This window comes from Schistosoma mansoni, chromosome 7 (genome assembly GCF_000237925.1).
Source record: "Schistosoma mansoni strain Puerto Rico chromosome 7, complete genome".
In the NCBI taxonomy this organism is placed as follows: domain Eukaryota; kingdom Metazoa; phylum Platyhelminthes; class Trematoda; order Strigeidida; family Schistosomatidae; genus Schistosoma; species Schistosoma mansoni.
Window position 1 is genome coordinate 5900183 of NC_031501.1, and position 21762 is coordinate 5921944.

At 33.0% G+C, this 21762-nt stretch overlaps 1 protein-coding gene and 1 non-coding gene across 2 annotated transcripts; one reads left to right on the top strand and one right to left on the bottom strand.

The window, feature by feature from the left end:
• Nucleotides 1-1409: 1409 nt before the first annotated feature.
• Nucleotides 1410-1476, bottom strand: Smp_tRNA_00340_Gln_TTG.1.1. The gene has a single exon. It is a non-coding gene (tRNA).
• Nucleotides 1477-7377: 5901 nt separating this feature from the next.
• Nucleotides 7378-21323, top strand: Smp_033140 (hypothetical protein). Its single transcript, XM_018798699.1, has 5 exons — nt 7378-7673; nt 14362-14472; nt 17877-18209; nt 20246-20332; nt 21192-21323. The coding sequence occupies exons 1-5, from the start codon at nt 7383-7385 to the stop codon at nt 21228-21230; spliced, it is 861 nt and encodes a 286-aa protein (XP_018653615.1). The 5' UTR covers nt 7378-7382; the 3' UTR covers nt 21231-21323.
• The last annotated feature ends 439 nt before the right edge of the window (nt 21324-21762 follow it).

Consider the following 21762-nt stretch of genomic DNA (forward strand, 5'->3'; position numbering starts at 1 on the left):
TCAGCTAGCTAGCAAATTATCATTTTTATTTTAATCTACTATTTTTAAGTGATAGCAGGAAGAAAATGTTCAGTCCTTTGTGATTTTAAGTAGTTCCCTGTTTTTTTTTTGAAAAATACTATTCATGAATGTACTGTATAATTATGCGCACATTGAACATACAGTGGTAGTTACTTGGATTTTAATTCGCCGCGGAAACAAATTCGGAGAGAAAAGAATGGTTGTTCGATTTCATTCTGATTTTTTTAAAAATCAAAAAGAAAAACGACTAATTATAGTTGCGTAATGTGATAAGATATATTTAATATAATATTGAACATGGTAACTAATTATTATTTTTTGTTTATATTTCATAAGAATTGAAAGCTTTGAAAACGGATCATATGAAACTAATAGTGAGATGTTGTTCAGTTTGATTTCAATGAAAGTGTTCATAATGATAAAAAATGATTACTAATGACAGAATGAATACTTTTCATATTATTCTTGTCTTTTGTTTTGATTGTGTGTTTGTGTGTGTTTCGAAATTTCTGGATTTGTTGGTGTTTGACAATAGATTATTTTGATTTATAAATATTTGTGGTCATAGATAGATTCTATGTGGTAAACGTTTCGATGTTTATACATAAGTTCATTCATTAAAAATAAACTAAGTTATCTATCTAATGCACAAGATTAACAAAGTTCTTATTCAATTATAGAGTTTTCTTTCATCTTCAATTATTCTTTCTAGATGATTTTGAACGACTGCAATGATTCAAACACAGTTAAACTGTTCGATATCACTATAAACCTTCTATGAAAAGCATTCAGATTTCTTAATAGACCCGACTCATCAAGTAGAAATTCGTGTATTTGGTTTTGAATTACACTTTGCGTAAGGTCTAATAATTCTTTTTGGTTGCGCGAACCAATGTAGACAAATCAAGACTCAGACCTGAAACCTTGTAATTGAGAGTTGAATACCTTAACCAATAAGCTCTACCAACTTACAAATCGTCACATAGAATATTCTAAGCTTATTCCATCTATTTTCTATTTTGACACCCAGTTGGGTAGTATACAACACACGATACCCCAAAAAAAAGACATTTTGTAACCGAATGTAAAATACACGAATACATACTTGTTAAGTGATTATATCTTAAATTAATAATGCGACTTTTCGTTTGTGGAGCCATTTTGTTTAACTTTCAACGCAGTTATACTAATCACATATATGCAATTGCCTTAAAAAAATGATAGGATATTGACTACATTTATTAGTTTTATTCAGGCTTTTTTCCTTAAAACTATTATGGTTATCGTAAGCAAAGATAGATAGTGGCTAGCAGTGGAATCCAGGACGCGGGTTTCGTTCCACTTGGGACTCGTCAGCTGGATGTATCTGCATTTCAGAGTTGATATTTACTCTGGGACTCGAACCCAGTACCTTTCGCTTCAAACGCCATCACGTTATCCATTCAGCTATTGAGTCCTGATCGCTACTTGCTTGTGTAATGGGGTTATCGTTTCTATCTTAACATTTAACTGAAAATAAAACGTTTTTAGTTCTGGAAAATGTTTTATAATATAAAAATGCTTAAAATCTATTTTATTCAAATTCATGATAAACCATATGACGATTATCTAATTTCTTTTTTTTTTTCACTATTAAATAATCATAGGAATCATTTTTTTTTGTGTATCGCTTTTTCATATGTTTTATATTGCTAGGCAATTTTTGTAATGATTAACATAAATCTTATTCATAAATTAATTAATTTTCTTAACATGTGATTAGAGATTATTCGAAGGTTAGACTATTTCAATCATGTCTTTTATATTCATGTGATGTACAACATTGTTTGATTTTTTATGCCTTATTCCATTTGAATATGAAATTATAGTAAAAGAATTGTAAGGTCAGTTAGATTCAGAATTATCGATGTCGACTTATCATGCTCGCCTCAATATCTGGAGAGTTTTGGTTCAGTTCTTATTGGGTTTACTGCTTTCGAGTTGAAAACCTAAGTTAAAGCAATTATCCAATGCTCCTAGATTTTTATTAGTTCTACAGCATTAGCTGAATCAGTTTGTGATCAAAAATAAAACTATAATCAATTAGTTATGTAAATTCTTTACATTTATATACTAAACGCAAATGTATAGAGTGGTGACATAATGGTTAGAGCGTTCTAGTTAGTATCTCTTGATCACAGGTCTTAGCTATGTCCCCGTTATGTCGATTTGGGCTACTAGATCACATACATAACGTGTAGTCATGCAGATAAATCTGTACTTAACAGTCAATGAGTTACATCCCCTATATATATTGTTTAGCAATGAGAGCTGAAGCTTTTAGGTTTAATCCCTATATATGTACGCGCTTCTGAGGAGTTATGCTACGCAAAATAGCTAACCAGTATTTCCTGGTTTTTAGCGACTATCTAAATAGCATCAGTCCGTGTTGCAAAATATGTTTTTCATTTGAATGAAAATTACTTTTGACCTAACAAGAGTGTATCAGTCATTGATGCTATCGCTAAGTATTTAGATTTTGTCAGAAAATTAAGAGATTGACATTTTGTGTAGAATCTGTTCTATAGACTTAACGGTTAGTTATCCAACTGCTTTACACTGATAAAGAATCTGATACTTGAAAATATGCTTCATTCATATGAATTATTCACCGAATAAGCAAAGATAGATTGTGGCTAGCAGTGGAATCCAGGATACGCGTTTCGTCCTATTTGGGACTCGTCAGCTGGAAGCACCTGCATCTCAGAGTTGATGTTCACTCTGGCACTCGAACCCAATACCTTTTGTTTCAAACGCCATCGCGTTCATTATTCACAGAATAGTGGATTTGCTACTTTCTCCATAGTTGTACATTGGAAAAAAAGCGTAAAATAATTATGTTTAAAACTTATTTGGACCTATCATTTTTCACTTGACTTATTAGTTATAAGTTATTCATATAAATGTTGATCATGTCAATTGTTTGAGGCAAAAATGTACAGGAAATTATGTATAGAAGCGTTTTAAGTATAACACTAATAAGTAATCGCGTAGGACGTGAAGAATAGATGATGTAATATAAATTAGGAACAATTTAGTTGATGAAGTTTTATACTTCTATCGATTGATGGTCTTTGTGTTACAGATCTCTTAAACGTGATCATTGATTCTAGTGAAGGTAAGATTAGTATTATTTGTAAGAGGTAGTTTGTATTATTCTATTTTTGATATATTTAAGACTAAATTTGATTAGTATGTTAGGTTATGAGCTTCTTCGGTGAATGCTCCAGGTTAATGGCTACTTTAGAGCAATAATCTAGTGAATAACGTGTTGGTATTCGAAATGATGATTACTAAGGTTTGTATTTAAGTCAGATATCAACACTAGAATCCAGATACATCCATAAAATGTGTCCTTAATAGGGGGAAATATGTACAATACATGTCACTGCTAACCACTATTCAAACAGCATATTGAAGCAACGTCTAGTTTTTATAATAGACATAGTGGTTTGAATTATAAAATCACTTACCAGTCTTGGTATTTGTAAAGGTAAGAGTAAACGTATTGGTAAAAGAAAACATTATTGAACAACCTTTATGAAACGATTTATTAATCAACACAAAGTACACAATCGTTTACATTCAGATTTTAATAGTCTTAAGAAAGCTTGTTATGTAAACGAATATATATCAGCTTACTATTAAACCCGAAGGTCTTGAGTTTGGTTCTCATTAAGGTCATCCATACGTACTGCTGAGGATTCCCATACTGGGAAGAAACAGTAGTTCAATGCTTTTTAGTTTTCAGCGGTTGTTTATTTAGGATCAATACGTCTTTTAAGACGTGAACTTCATTATCTACAACACTATCATCAAGATGTTAAGTGATAATTCGTTTCTTGACTTAGTTGGTTTTGTAGTTCCTCACGGATAACTGTTTTTTTTTATGAATTTTTATCTTATATCTGGTTACTGACATGTACGGGATGCAATTTCTGTTTTCAGGCCTACAGTAATTTGAATAAAAAAATTAGCGTAGAAGTCCTCTGAGTCATTAATAAATACTTAATTGATTATAGAAATGACTAGACAAATTTCACAGTGCATTCATTTGTTTTTTCAGAAGTGTATTACATGTAGCTTGATTGGAGAAGAATACAAGGCGTGTAAAACTAGACAATGGTCAATCCTTTTATGTTCTTCTATATGGGCGACCGTATAATATTGTTAACATTCAAACAGTCTAGTTCAAAGTGGAGTGCATAAACGTGTTCACTGCGAATAAATTACACCATTAACTTTATTTATTTTATTAAAAGAACAAGGTTTTTTGGTTAATCTCTTCAATCATTCTGCGTATTGTGGAACATTAAAGTTGAAATCATAATTTGCGTTATTTCACCATTGAACTCCTTTTCTCACCTCCGTGGAACTTTTAATCCTTTTGGATTAAGCTAGGATTACTTCTCTAAAACCGTATTATGTTGGTATGTACACATATAATTTCAATGGCATAAAAATCAATTTTACTTCAATAATGGTCCCACGTATTCGCTACTCAGTTTTCTACACATAGAGATTACATCAATTCAACAATATCTGTTGTCACAAATAATAAACTTCTCTTCAATCTTTGTCATCAAATAGAATTGTTAATTGCAATTATAGCACTTATGGTTTAGTAAACACTATTCTGACCTTAAGTTTGTTGTGTATATGTTGCCACGTATTTGAGTGATTGCCTAAACAATTTAGCATATATTTATATAATTACATATCGTTATTTCTATTTCGTGTCCTAATTCTAGAGTTAAAATAATTATTGTCATTTTTTATGGGTTTTGATCGTACCTTATTTTTTTAGTTCATATCACCGCAATTTAATCGATAGGATTCTTCACCGCTTAAGGTATATATGACACTGATCATTACTAATAGGTTAGTCAGTGTAAATATCTCAGTCCTACAAGTGGTCATTTGCGATTCTAACATCTTAATAGTAACGTCTCCGACTTTGAAGTTGGTTGATTAAGGTTTAAATAAGATAGAGAGCACCAATTCCCTCAAGATTGCAGACACGCTTTACGAGTACCAGGGTTTTTTGCCATTCATTTCTAATTCTACCTAACAACTTAAGTTGATCCGTTATTAGTTAACATCATCATTTCAATCAAACTATGTTGATTAATAAATTAAACACTTATACAATCACCAAACGATTTAACTGGAGAGCAGTGTCAATCGATTCAAATATGTCTAATAGATTAGTGGCAAAAGTTTAGTTACTTATTCTATTATTACGATATGGAATGATTTTACCAAATTATTCACATCTGTCAGTTTATAACGGGTTTGTAAAACAGAAGATAAGTGTATGGTATTGTCTTAGCTTGATCCTATCACAACTTCTCGGTTGAAAGGTCCTAGAGATCATGGATTTCACTGTCTTGTGTTGTTATTTGACATAGTTCACAATGAAAGTAAGAATCCTATTCTAATTTTTTACATTCTTCAGAAAACGTTGCATTAACAGTCCAAAGTAAGAGGAATCTCTCTTGGTTGTATGTCTCAAATAGCATTTATGATTCATTGCCTGAATTCACATGTTTCTAATAAACTTAAAAATTAGACTTCAGTAATTATGTAATATGTGATACAGAAATGGTTTATTCCTAATTGGATTTAATAGTCTAAAGGCTATTCTGTTCGGACTGGTGAAATCGAAATGTTTAACTCCGTAAATTGTTTGTCCCTTCTTCAACGTTGAAATCAGAAAATTAAGGAAATGCTAGTCAACTATGTAAATCTCATGATTGTGACGATAAATAGAACCATCCAATCATAGTTCATAAGTTATTTGGATAGGATGTTTTGAACAGAACTGTAGACGTACTAATAACTTGTATTAAATCCATTTTTATTGGCTTTGAAGAATACCATTTTTATCGACATAGTGACTGAACTTTCATTTTTTATAGCTAAGCTTGTTTTTTGGACGTTTCAAATAATGAACTGATTTTACTTAGCCATTAAAACCCAAGAAATACTGGTCATCTACTTCGTCTTAGTACAGAACTCCTGCGAAATATGCATCCACAACCCTATCAGGTATCGATCTTAAGGCTTTCAGGTCTTATGATCGAGCACCTAACCTATAAACCACTGAGTTTGGATACAGCAATTTACATTATCATTTCCAGTTAATTTCTAATGTGTTATTAGAAGCTAAGTAACCGAAGATTTTATGATTTTGTGTAAGACATCACATCGCTGTTTTTGTTTTGACCAGTTTAACTTTCAATGATCTCAGATCACAATTATCTTTAATGTTTATTCAAAGTTTTCATGAAATCAAGTTGCTTCATTATTATCGCGTACCTATTGGTAGTTAGTTTCAAGATGAATTTCACGAAATTGCAATAAATAACCATTTTCGCCCGGTACAATCACAAGGTTCGGCAAAAATTTGATGGTATTAACGCATTGACAACAATGGATAATGATCGTTGATGAGATTGAACATCTGAACAATTGAATTCAAATTCAGTTGCATAATGCTGTCTTTGTCAGCATGAGAGTTTCATTAAATTCACTTGGTATTGTTTAATTGAGTCTTCTCATTGATGTCTTGGACTGCAGTTGATCAGTCTCTTATTGACATATGTGCATATTGTGCGTGTTGCCTCGATATAACCTTAAGTCATAAGCATTATAAGCAAAGATGAATGATGGCTAGCAGTGGAATCCAGGATGCATGTTTCGTCTTATCAGGACGTGGCTGAGTGTATAACGTGATGGTGCCTGAAGCGAACGGTGCTGGGTTCGAGTCCCAGAGTGAACATCAACTCTGAGATGCAAGTTCATCCAGCTGATGAGTCCCAAATATGAAGAAACATGCGTCCTGGATTCCACTGCCAGTCACTATCCATCTTTGCTCATAATGAGAGTTTCGTGTTCGATTTCATACAATGTCGAGGACTGACACTTTATATTTCTCTGCGTGCCATCATTCATGTTGTCTATCTCTCCAGACTTATCAAATTCCATCATACAAGTTTCAACATCATTCAGAATAACTTGATATCACATTGTATTAGGTTCGATTTTAAATGGTTGACGGGGAATGGGAGTGACATTTAGTGACACGCTATATGACAGAGGTCAGTACTCGGTGATTAGTTGTTTAAAAACAATTGTATTTACTTAACCATAAATTAACCCTCTACTATTCGATGTGGTAGCTTTTAGAGCATCTTAAGGGTAAGTATTTTATTATAAATGTTTTTTCCCCTAATATTTCCTCTTGAATCCTTCTTTGATACCTATTTTAAAAGACTTATTCATACCTGCCTTTCACTAATATTATTCCTTTAAGATAAATGGAGGTATTTCTAGGTCGTCCGAAACTGAAAAAACCCATGCAAATACGACAGTCATCATTATCGACAACATCATCATGTTTTCTGTCGGAAAGTGGTAGTAATAGCAGTAGTACTTTACCATTTCCAATATTGCTTAAAGAAGATTTCACAGGATTCAATTCTGATCATGATGATAACAATAATGATGGTATAAATAGTTGTGAACAGTTTACATTTCAAGCGGTTTTATTAAATGGTGCAAAGACATTAATAACTGATTTAGAACAAATCAAGATACTTCGAAAAAGAGTAAGTACTTTTTGTAAAAAATCATATTGTCTTGTATGCAGTTTTACGATGACTATCTTTTACTTATACACGAGGGTGCATCATGGATAAATTTGATTTGTGAATGTTTTCTGATCTCCATATTGTTGTCTTACTCAAAAACAGTTAGTGAACTTTAATCTCAGTGAGGAATAGATATTTTTGATCTTGTTAAGTAGGATATATTTCACCACCTTGAGTAATCTGATCTTTGACTGCTACTATTCTGGCATTTCTGATAATTCTATTCACTGTACTAATGTAGCTTGGAAACCCGAACCGATACACATGTATGTTCGTTTCTAAGTGTTTTATGACTAACTGGCAAACTTTCACCAACTGAATAATCATTGAATGTAGTGACGCACACTGTAAAAGTTGACAATTCTTAGAAGTAAGCACTGTAGACTTTATTTACGGATGGAATTCAAGGCTCGCGGCGTTATCTATGGTATCTTTAGATAAAGCCCCCCCCCCTAGACGGTTCACAATCCTCATTTATTATTATTATTATAGGTCCCCTAATGCCTTGGTATGGTCGAGGGTCTGGAGATTCCACTCTCCCTCTCGAAATGCTCTCAGAAGTTCACGTGTATACAGCTACTGTCACGGAAGTCCTACCGACTGTCATTTCGTGGCGGGGTTGTTCGCGAAATCGGAAGGATAAAAAGAGAATATCCAGAGCTTTAACCGGGTTGGTGTATATGAAGAATCAACCGATCGGAATTGAAAAGCCCGGATTCCAAACAAGTAGTGTACGTGTGCTTCAGGATGCTGAAGAAACAAAAAGCATATGAACCTATTGTTGATCACCGGCTACCATGAAACTGAATCTCCTAATGTTGCTCCAACGTCTTGTGATTTGAACCTCTAGGTCAAAGGCTTGGTTAGTGGCCATTTAAGAAAACCACCTGCTTTGGTTTGGGCTTCCGGACAGTGTAGCTCATGTATATCTGGTGCCTACTTGTACCAATGTTTGTGTTCAAATAAATATAATAAAATCGTAAAATATTCATGCAAAGTCGTTGGTTTGTGCACTTTGTTAGGTCCTGATATGGAGTAAATGAGCTTGTCAGTACTTCATGATTTTTTGGTAACTTCTTTATATCAGTTCGTGGTATCATCATCGTTCTACTTGTTGATACCAATTAAATAAAGCCACTAATAATAATAAGTAACTATGCTATATATGTATTCATGTTCCTTTTATTATAAGCTTTTATTTGACCTACTGACTATTATTATACAATTTACTATTCTTTAGTTGTACCTAATTTATTAATTACAGCCTCTCACAATCACAGCCACCTTTTGGCTCGATCTTCTATAATTGTTATTTTCTGTTTTATGGTATGATGCGTTATGATTTGTTAGTACATAAACCCAGTGTGTCTGAAATATATGATTCTTATAATGGAGGCTGATATTGACATTCTGGACTGAACCGTCTGGGTTAGTCGAGAAGCTATTATCTTGGTGGGTCTATCAGAGCTCAGAGTTGACTCTGGACTGGTTTATGCATCATTAGTCTGGTCAATGAGTCAGCGTTCTAATTAACGTTTTAGTCACGTGATTTATTAACAGGTCATAAGGACATAACAATTTCTAAAATAGAAATAAAGATATTTCTATCTCACTGACTAGTTGTTTTTATGTGTAAACACTATTAATATTCGTTTTTTGTCATTATCTAGATGTAGTATGATTATCATTTTCAAAATGGTATTTGCAAGTGTGCTTTCCTCTTGAATAGTCAGCATTCATAGAACTGTCTTAATCAAATAAATCCTGATTAACTTCATAATTGTACGTTAAAAGTGAACTTTTCAATGATAGCATAGATTGAGTGTAATTCAATGAAAAAGGTATATTAAATTCCTCTCCATTGTTTATAAGATATTCAAAAACACAAAAAGATTACATTGAATTAAACAAGATTGTGACAAATAATTCATCATATGATTATTTGATTATTTCTTTGTCAGTGTTGATGTAGGGGGGGGGTGGCGGTGTTTAAGCGCAGTCAGCAACTGATAGTAGTCGATATCTGTTCTTACTTACGCCTGTTACTCCTGATGGAGTATAGGTCGCCGACCAGCTTTCTCTAACCCACTCTGTCCTGCACCTTCCTTTCTACTTCTATCCATCTTTTATTCATTCTTCTCATGTCTGTCTCCATTTCTCGGTTTCATGTGTCCTTTGGTCTTGCTCTTTTCCTTCGGCCTTCAGGATTCCACGTGAGGACTTGTCTTGTGACGCAGCTGGGTGATTTCCTCAATGTGTGTCCTATCCACTTCCAGCGCTTCTTCCTACTTTCTTCCTCCACTGAAATCTGGTTTGTTCTCTCCCACAATAGAATGTTGCTGATAGTGTCTGGCCAATGGATCTGAAGTATCTTGCGTAGACAACTGTTAATAAACACCTGTATCTTCTGGATGATGGGTATCTGTTCTAACCAGCCATAAAATTTTCCATCCAGTTGTATCAGCATTTAGATTGATGAAGCTATTGGCTAGATCATAGCATTCACTCATATAGGATATCATATGCATTATTTATTTACTTGATAGGCAAATGTAACTGTTCTCTAATCATAGAGAATTAGTAAATAACATAATGTAAATTTTTTCGTTGTTAATTTATTTGAATCATTCATAATTTATTATATCAGTTGAATTGATAGTTCTTCAATCATATTGCCTTTATGAAATAGTTGGTTAAAATTAGAGGGAACTAAACGAAGTCACATTTTAAACTCGAATAATCTCACTTTACACCAAATATTCTAATGTTTCATAGTGTTCATTGTTGCAATACTTTTCTGTATAGCGTAATGCCTTACTTTTCAGTGATGGATTGATTTAATTTCACAGGATATTATTTGCAGTTCAACATATGGTCTTCTTTGTGATAAGAAAGTTGGCCTAACCAGTAAATTACCTTACCAATTTTTCATAGCTATCTGTTTTTGAATACTCGTCTGTCTTTACATTTCTTTTACAATACTTGTCTACAGTCGCACTTAAATAGATTACTGAAACAATCCTCTGTCCTGGACATACGTTATTACATCATCTTTAAAATCAACAACGATTTTTTCGATAAACATCATGCAACATTCAGTGTTTGGCATGTTTAAGTTACACTGTAGCTTGAGAGATTGTTCAAAACAACGTATTCGAAAGAATCTTTTAGGGAGTATGTTACGCTAAATGGTAAAATGACGACTCAATAAGCCCATGTGGTATACGATAATTATTAGTAGTGACACAATCGTAAGATTGAGACAATCTGTTAGTGAAATTGAGATGTTGATAAGGTACGATTTTGAATAAATTTCCTCACTTCTCATTCAAATAACTACCATGATCCTGAAACCTCTCTTTAATATCCGATTTGTTCTTTCACTTTACTCATTCTAACAATTGAATTTAGTTCATCATGAAAACGAAATTGAAATTAACTTAATATTTACAGATTATCGAATTTTTAAAGTCATATCTCGCCCGTGAGACCGCAGGTCCTGGGTTTGACTCCTGAGTGCGAGATCGTGGATGCTCACTGCTGAAGAGTCTCATATTAGGACGAAACGGTGTCCAATGCTTCCAGATTTTCTATGATGATCTAGCTTTAATTGACTCATGAATCCAACTATTAAATTACTACAATCTTTTTTCTGAAAATAACACTTCATTAAAAAAAAGTCTTTAAACAAATAGATTTAAGCTGACAACACAAACAAACAATAATGAACACCATTGAAGTTAACAAATATGTATGATTATAATAACTTTGAAAATTCTAAATGAATAATTGACAGAAATTATTTTTAACCTTTTTTTTTTTAAAACAAGCCTAATATCTTAATCAGTTGTTGTTAGATCATAACACTTTGATCTTTGATGATCCATTTGTGATAATGTTTCTTCATTTTCAGAATAAAGTGACATTTTTTAAATTCCAAATCTTGTGATTCTATTATTATTACGATTATTAGTTAGTAGTGACCTACATTCATGTTTCTAAGTATACTGAATTATTTATACACACGTGATACATAAAGTAAAAAATATTCTGGTTTTTCTTTGTGAAGAAAAAGTTATTCTATCGATTGTTTTGCTGAATACACTCTACATTGGGATGATGGTTGTGTATATTAACTGTATGTAACTGTATTCATGTATTGTATATATTGAAGGTACCATATGTGTAAGTTATTAATTTATCTTTAAATGTATATCATTAGAAATAGAGGATAACGTTTTGTGATTTGTTTCTTTTCTCGAAATAATATACTACTATATAACATACTTGTTATAATTAATGTCATTGACTGTTTTAATCAAATGAATTGTACTAGTATTCGACCAATCTTAATTGCTATAATTCGATGACATCAGTTTATGAAGTTAATGACACTCAATGTGTTGCTTGTTAGAAAGGTGTAGATTATTTTGGTGTGTTAAGCGGTTCAAATGATCGGTCACAATGTTGTGTATTCATTTACTCTTTATGTTCTCGATGGTTTAAATTTCGCCATTTTATTACATAATTATTCCGTTCTTTCTCTTTGGATCATATTTTTTTTTATGTCCAGTACATTCTGTACTATCGTTTATTTTGACCACTTTGCTAATCGTCATATAAATTTAACCTTAATCTCATGATGTTGTATAAAAGTTTGAGCCGATCTATTTTTTGCCAGATCCTGTGTTGATTATGACTGACTAAACATTGGGACTCTTAGTATCATAATAACATTTTACTCTAGATAACTGTTCAAAAGTGAAACTTTTTGAAGATTTTCATTCTATAACTAAGGTCTTTGTGGGTGCGGTTTTGAACTACCTGACTCAAAATTGGTGAATTGATGATTATTTAGTGAGTTTTCAATTAATCTTACACCATACCGATGCAAGATAATCCAAAGCACAATATCTTTCTTCATGGAAAAATGAGATTGAACGCAAGAGACTAGGTTAAAAGTGGCCAATTGGTTGAGTGTGCAGCTAATCTTCATTGATCGAGTTGGCCAGGACATTATGTATTACGTATGCCGAATCATAACCTATCTCTATTGCGATAGATGAGGCATTTTTCCAGTCCATAAATAAACGGAATAAATCAGTAAAGCTGGTAAAGTTACGTTACAGAATTAAATTGAATGTACCTGAACTTCACAGTCCGACTTGTTTTTGTATATTTCAAACGCGTAAACATTGTAATTTTTTAAAATTCTTATCTCTTCGTTACTAGGGTTGTTACGGTTTTAGTCAGAATGATGATTTTAATCTTCGTAATAAAACCAACACTGTACCTAAGTAAGTGAAGAATAATATTACTGATGTTATTTATTTCTGCGGTAAAATTGATATAGAGATTTGTCTTCGATGCTAATGTACAATAATACTACAACACTAGATTTGGCTCTCGATCGGCACACTTGATAATACTAACACTAGGCTTGATCATGTTAAGCACAAATATACCAGTATCTGGACCAGACAATAGTTTTACTGACACATTTATAAAGATTTATGCCTAACGACATATTTTCATTTGAACAACAAAATCTACGAACAAACAGAAAGGACACCGATGGGATCACCAATATCGCAGAAGCAGAAATGCAAAGACTAGGAACTGCGATCTTATCAGTGATCAAGCCGAAAAATTGGATTCGTTATGTAGACGACACATTCGTCATCGTCAAAAACGATGAACTAGAAAACACCTACAGACTGATCAACAACGTCCTCAATGACATCAATTTCACCATGGAACAAGAGTCGAACGACAAGCTATCCTTCTTGGATATATTAATCACCAGAGCCGACACAGGTAAACTGGAGACTCAAGTGTACAGGAAGCCCACCCACACTGATCAAATTCTCAACTACAATAGCAACAACCCAAGAGCTCACAAAATCAAGCTGCGTACAAACTTTGTTGTTAGTTGGTTTGGTTGACAAATTTACTGCCTGATCATAATTACTTTTATAAATAATGATTGTGTTTATTAGAAACTTGAATAACCATTAAATGTATGTGATTAAAATAAATTTTAAAAATATATTAGCATTTCTTTATTTTATTTAGAGAATACAGTACAGATGATGACGACAGTGATGATAATGTTGATGATGATGACGGCGGGGATACGTCAGATGCAGAGATATCAATTCATGATTTTTATATTTCAAAAGGTATTGAAAAATCAGGTGAAAATAGTTCCAATGAAACGGACGTTACACATTTAATATTGAATGATGTAGAAGTATGTTTTAGTTACTTTATATATAATCGGTTATTCTTGAATATTTTTTTATATGAGGTTAGTAGTTAAACGTTAGTCATATCGTTGTGGGATACTTTCTTGATCAGATCATAGTTATCGAAGTCAGATTTTCTGAGTTTGTTTCTTAATTTTATATGTAATAGTTAAATTTACAATGGAGAAAGGTTAATACAATGTTAGTCTCTTAATCAACGCACCACGATCAACCCCGTTTTGAATGGAAATTTGTAAGACTTACTTTTTTTTTTTTACAAAAATCATTGCTTGTATGAAAAATTTAGAGCTGAGGAACTGAACTAATCTTTCTTCATTATGCCTAGTATACTGTGTATTTATGTAGACATACATTTGTTTGTATATTATATAATTTAGACGTTATTCTTACTCCATGGACTTGGTTGTTTAGACGTTTACTTGCCAGTTAATGGAAGTTCACAGTTTCATTCAACCATTGAATGTCAACAACCGGACCCATTATCTTTGGTAAGATAGAAAGAAGTTATTTTATTTTATTTCTGTATCATGTACTAGTAATTTTTTTTATTCCCTTGGGTGTTTTTTGGTTGCTTATGCGTAAATATACAATGATTAATGTGTTGACGATTAGTGTTGTCTAGTCAAAAGTAGTTGTTTAGTAGTTAGTCATTTGAACTTTATCATGTTTAGCCTTATTTAATGTAGTGGGTTTCAAATGTTTGTTATCAAATTTAAACAGAGTTGGATGTTGGTGGACAGTGGAATCCAAGGCGCACTTTTCGTTCTATCTGTAAACTGTTAACTGCATCACAGAGCTGATATTCACTCCGATACTCTAACTCCGTATGGTTCGCTTCAAACTCCATCATCGCGTTATCCACTTAGCCACTGAATCCAGATAGCCACTGGCTTTTGCAATGGAGTGAATTTTCATTCATGTATATTGGTCGTTTAGATTTTCTAACTGATATTCTAGAACTGGAGTTGATCAGTCTCTTATTGGCACATGTACATCCTGTGCGGATTGTCTTGATATCGCCACCAAGTCACAAGCATTTTTAAGCAAAGTTAGAGGATTGCTAGCAATGAATTCCAAATGGTTATCGAATATTTCGACACTTCCATTTGTATTGTAGGACAACGAACATCAAATCTCTTTGAATTATTGGACAGGATCATACTTTGAAATCATTTAATAGTCAATGTTATTTTTTGGGTTTCGCTTAAGCTATTTACAATAAAATCACTGATTCTGTTAGTGTACGTGTTTCGTTCGATTGATAGCTCATGCAAATTCCCATAATCCTAGATGTATCATCAGAATATCGAAATTTTATTTTTTTTCCATAAGTACTATCACTCAAATTTGATTGTATAAAATTACAACACCAGACCATAATGCATTGTAACTTATAAACCGTAGTTGGTGCAAAACTGGAATGTTTTCGATACTAAACCGATTAATATCATCTATACAGTTATTTGACTGTTACGAATGATATAATATATAAGAATAATTAGTTAATCAGTAGGTAATGTATACAAACGCTATTAAAAAGCATTTTATAAACACTCACTTAGAATATCCAAGGTAATCTATCTAGTAAGCCATATCTACACTCCATATCTTCTTTTCCTTGCCCCTCCCTAAACAACATGCATTTAAGGTGGATTAATAATTAGAAAGTCGTTTTAAAAAATTGCTTCAAAATGGAGTGTGGCGGTTGCAAGGTTCGTTTACTGATTTAAAGTTGCGTGAAGAATGTTTCTGTATATTCCTTTCTGATCTATGTTTATGAAACTATTATCTTTCTAAGTTAACGATGTTCTATGTTTAGTTATTATTGTATCCCAAAGATTAGTTATTAACAATTTTAACATCCTTCAAATTATGTCTGTTATATAGTAGCGAAGACATAAGTACGGGTAACTCCCAGGACCTATTATTGGACTATTATTCTTATTGTATAACTATTCAGTAACTAGATTATGTATATCTATGTTCATCTTATCGTAAGCTTCATTTTGACCTATTGATTATTATTATATGATTTACTGTTCTTAAGTTATACTCAGTTTATTGATTATTGTCTCCCACGCTTACAGCCACATTTGGCTTGGTTTTGTACAAATATTATTTTCTATTTGATGGTGTGATGTGGCCTGTCTGTCTGATATATAAACAAAGTATGCTTGAAATAAACGATTCATATTGCCGAGGCTGCTATTGGTGTTCTGGACTCAAGTGGACGGGCTAGGCGGATTAAGGACCAATAAGGACTCGAGATTACTCATACTAATCGAACGTCACTGTCACAGTGTTAAGGTCGTAGGAGTCGTATTTCTATTGGCGGATAATTCACGCAAGTTACGTCCTTGTTAAATTCGTAAGGTCATAACAAATTAGCAACGACCTTGATCAAGACATAACGATTGGGCGACGGCTAGGTCAATTCATAACAATGTCAGGGTGCAATAATGTGTAATTCGAGCATAGTAGCGATAATCATCCCGTTTAACTTACCATCTAGTCACTCATGAATCTCACCATTTTAGAATTCTTTGCTTCTTTCTCAAATAAACTAATTTTTTCTTAAATAACGAAATTTTATCAGAAAACTAAAAACTCCAATATTCTCTGCTGAATGTACTATTTATTTATTTGAACACAAATATTGTTACAAAGTGGCACCGAATACATATGCACCACACAAGTCATTTGATTTGTGTGTGGGCTGTGATACCGCTCGATTGTCCAAACCGAAGCACGTGGTATTCTAGGGGGGCCACACCCGGAGCCTTCAACCTAAAGGTCTAATCCACAAGGTAATTGAGCAACGTCAGAATATGTGGTCCCATGGTAGCCGGTGACCAACGATTGGTTCATACTCCATATGTTCCTTCAGGATCCTGGAGCACATGTGCACCATTGATTTGGAATGATGGTTTTCCAACTCCCCTAGGTGGACTTTCCGTGTCCACTAACCCGGTTAAAGCGCCTGACATTCGCTTTTTGTCCTCTGAATTTCGTAAACAACAGTAATGCTACGAGAAGGCAGTGAGTAGGACTTCTGTGGCAGAGGCTATATACGCGTGACCTGGCGAGAGAATTTGGAGAGGGAGAGCTGACTCTCCCCACTCTCGGCGGTACCAAGGCATTCGGCGGTTGAAGCTTATTCCAAGTGACTAAAACATGAAAATGTTTGGAATTTGAAATGGTTCACTCTTTCTCCTTTTTTCGGCTTTTCATTTAAACAAAACATTCTTTGTTATTTAAAAGTTGATTTTATTCAATATTATCTATCTGTTTAATTAACTTTTATCTCATCTCAACTAAACAACCAACAAACCATAATTCTAATATTATTCATTAGTTTGCTTGTTACTAATTTGAAAGCATTACAATTACAATAGATACAATATTAGACATAAATGAATATGGATATCTCGTTATGTAATGTCTAAGATTGACTAAATATGAACAAATAGAGAGTTCAAATACCTATTTATATCAGTCATATCTAAGTTATTTACATTCTCTGTCATATGATATATTGAATAAGCTTGTGTTGTGGCTATATTGAAGCGATCCACACATATATCAATAAAGACTGATCGTATTGCAGTCAATAATATAAACGATAAGATAACTCAAATCTTTCTTAATAATGAAATATAACATTTTAATTCTTTAGCAAAAAGAGTATTCAGGATATAACGAGAAGAAATTTTGTTTACTTATCCATAGTGTATCTCGACTATTGAGCACTGCATACTTTCCATTATTTCTCCGTTGTTAGCATCTTTAAGAAAATCTTCTGGCTGTCTTTTTGATATCCTACTATTTGTATCAAATAAGTAGTAAAATTATTGCCTGTGGTTTCTTATTCTCTCATTTTCTCAATATATAGACTGAGGTCTGGTTTTGTCTGTGTACAGGATGTGTTAATTTACCGTGTTTACAAATTCACTCAGCACGAGAACAGATTGAAAAGTATTCAGAAAAGGAGCTTCATTTATTACGCCGTTATGCTGTATATATATATTATAGATCTAGGGGTTGGATTGTACGCTCCGGATTATGTGTTGGCGGTGCTGATTACCTACTTTATGCTGAAGATCCTAATCGGAGACATGCTTCATTTTGTGTTCTAGTTGATAGAGATTCTACAGCTAAGGATGGGGAACAATTGAATTGCAGTTCAATAGCTGCACATGTTCGTGTTGCACATTCGATTGGCAAAGTAAGTTTATTTAATTGTATTTTCTGTATAACCTCCTTCTTAGTATAGCTTGTATCAAATATATTCCATAAGATTTTGAATATTCAATTGCTTTTAAACTTGAGGATGCCCATATCATGTATTAATATACGTTTTTGTAATTTTATCATAAATTAATGAACAAGTAAGTATAAATTCCACTTGAGTGGTTGAAAAAATATCTAATCATAGAGGAGGACTTAATTATTGGTAATGTCTGAGACTATAATACTGGGAGGCACAATTTTGAATGCAACGGCGGGCATTATTTTTTGTTATGATTACAAATGCGATTTGTTAGCAAGTGCCAACTGCCACAAAATGTACATTAAACAAGACTTCTTGCCTATTGACTGAAATGGTCATCTTATTTTTCAACCAGTTGGATATTGTGAGTATGAGGTTGTGGTCATTGTTGGATTTCATTTGAGATCAAGAATCGATCTAACGTAAACAACTATTGTGAACCTGGGAACACTAAATAACCGTTGCATCCTAATATGGGACTTCTCCTACGGGATTCAGTCTTGCTCATGTATGCCTAACTCCTGAAAAACTGGGCTGAGATCCATTGACGTACAAATCTAACTTCAATCAATCGCCTTAACATCTTCCATTGTCTTCGGTGGCTATCTTTCTCACATCTGATACAGTTTAGCTCCACTGATCACTATAATTCTTTGAATTTCCTCCCGAAGCTAGTCACTAGAGAATAGGAAATATGGAGATTGATTGGTTATTATTGAATAAAATACAAATAAAGTTGAGTAAGTCTTTGTGAAGTTAAATAAGAAAATTTATGTGCAAATTTGTGACTGGTTAATGTGTTGGCAACTACAAACATCACTTATTCAAATGTGAAACACGTTGATCTAAGCGTTTTCAAGACTCTCTCTTAGAAATTGAGTTCTGTGATATTATCGGTTGCTAATTTTATAGAATCAAATTCCCTTATTAAAGTTTATAAGTGGTACGGATTCCTATTAACTTTAAGAGATACCTTTAGTAAACTGGTCTAGAATTCTCATTTTAGATGACAGAATTTTTGTGAAAAGAGAAGAAAGATACATTTATAATTTTATACAGTTTTTAAATCCAAATATTTTCATGGTTTATATCATAAAATAAACTTATCTAAACAACTAGGGAAAACCAGGAAGGAGTATATATCCCTTTCGTCTTAGTAGGAGACTTATCATAAGTACACATTCATAACTCCACCGAGGATCGAACCCAGATCCTTTGGATAAACTTTTCGACTACCTAGCTGATAACGAATGTTAAGTAATGATTGTCTTAACGTTCTGGAACTTTCCCACCCGAACTTTATTTATCCTAAACAAAATTTTTATGACCTTATTAACTCTATCGGAATCTTCGCTTTATAAGTATGTTAATATCTGTAATAACGTTGGTTTTAAATATTATAGGTCGTAAGCAGCTGATGAGAATCTAATGAAATAAAATGAATTCTTATTACTCTGCATCAATCTTCGTTCTTGCTTCCTTTAAAATAATAAAGGGAACAATGTGTATGATAACCAATGGTTTACATATTCAACTTTGATTTATTTAAAATATTACACAACCCTCCCTCAATGCTATCGTTGGGTAACTGCCTCATACTCTACATGGTTGATCTTCATTGTTCACCCCTTTCCAGATGAACTATTGGAACTCTACCTCTCGAAGTTAGTCACTAGTGAGCACTTAACTAAAGTCAGTTAATGATGTTAACTATAAAATTTCGAGAAACCACTCACTCTAGTTTTTTCCTAAAGGATACAGTTGTTTCATTGTTATCATTATTTATTTATGAAATCGTCAAAAATGTGCCTCTGCACTGAATGGCTTCCTATTTGTGCCTCTATCGCTCGTTTTAAGTCATTCTGTTTTTATTACTAGATGACTGTTATTCATCGCGAAAAATTTATAGATTTCATTATTTTCGTACTTTTGATGGCAGTCAATTTCTGAAAATTTAATCATTTCCTTTTTTAAATCTACGATTATATTAGCGTTTGATACTTTGCCGTGTAAGTCTCCCGTCAATCGAGGAGTTTTCTAACAATCCATGGGAAGGTGTTCGGAAAACAACAGTCAAGGTAAATAGCAACTTTTTTCCGTGACAAACTAACTAGGTATTGATTTATTTGGGACGGATTAAAATTGACTGTAAAATTGTTTTTGAAATTGAGAAAGGACTAGACAGGTGTTTCTATCTAGTTTGTGAACTCCCAACAACACATAAGAATAACTCCCACGGCTCAAACTCATGACCCACTATGAGGACATTATCTTTATTACATTAAGTTTTCTAAATGTTTCCGTACTTTGAAGACTGTTTTTACGAAGAACAAATATCATTCGAATAGCTAGTACAAAGCTAGAAATAATCAGGTTTTTAAAACTGAACAACATTTCATTGCTCATTAATGAGTTTTTTTGACAATACACATTTGCAAACTTGGACAGTCCGTGACTTTTAAGGTCTTTTGAAGTGGGAACTATAATACATGTCTGATTATACCAGTGAGCAGTACAGATTTTAAATCTCCTGAGGATTTAAAGTCCTTTCTGAATTATAAATTGACGTTATGGATAAAAATGGATGTTATTCATATAATATCTGTTAAAACGAATATCTAAAGTGAAAACGCTATATAATGAGACCTGGTCTCTTCTCACGATTTACATTTTTATTAGGGTATAAGTAGGTTTGTAGAAGTTACATAGTCCTCATAATTTCAGGTTACGAACTGAGGAATCTCATGTTAGGATGCAACAGGTATCCAGTGTCTCCTGGTGCATAATGGTTGCCTAGTTATAGTCAGTAACCGATGCAAAAGCTTATTTTATGCTTAATCATTATGCTACTTAATATCCAAAAGTAGTGTATAATACTATGTTTCCGCAAACAGATGTAAATTTACGTACTATTGATTAAATTTTTATTTATTTTAGGAAACTCTCATTGATTATTGGAAACCGAAAGCCAATTAATAAAAAGGTTTTAAAACCAGCTTGGGTTTCAATGTACAAAGTTCCTTGAATATATTTCCAGCGAAATCGTATTTCCCAATCGAGCTGATGTACATATATTTAAAATTTACTGGTTGTCTATGCAATAGGATACTGTAATTTACCCCCTTCATATACTTCTTTTACTTATTGTTGCTTTACTGTCAGGTTTCCAAATATTCACTCATTAAGCTGCCTAGAACATCTATTACTTTCGTAAATGTGCTATGATATTATTCAGATAAATACATTATAAAGACTTGATTTTTTACCGAGATTACCAGCCAATCTTAGTCAGAAAACCAATGGAAACCTGAAAGCACTGGATGACCATTGCTCAGCGGAAGTTATGCACGGCTTGTAATCTGGACCTTCGGTTTCGCATGCGAACGCCTAACCTTTAGACTTCTGAGCTGCGATCTGAATGGTTTGGAAATCTTAATAACATACGCAATTGTCATTAAGTATGAAGTGTATCAAATTATACCTGGCTTTAGACAATAATGCATAATCG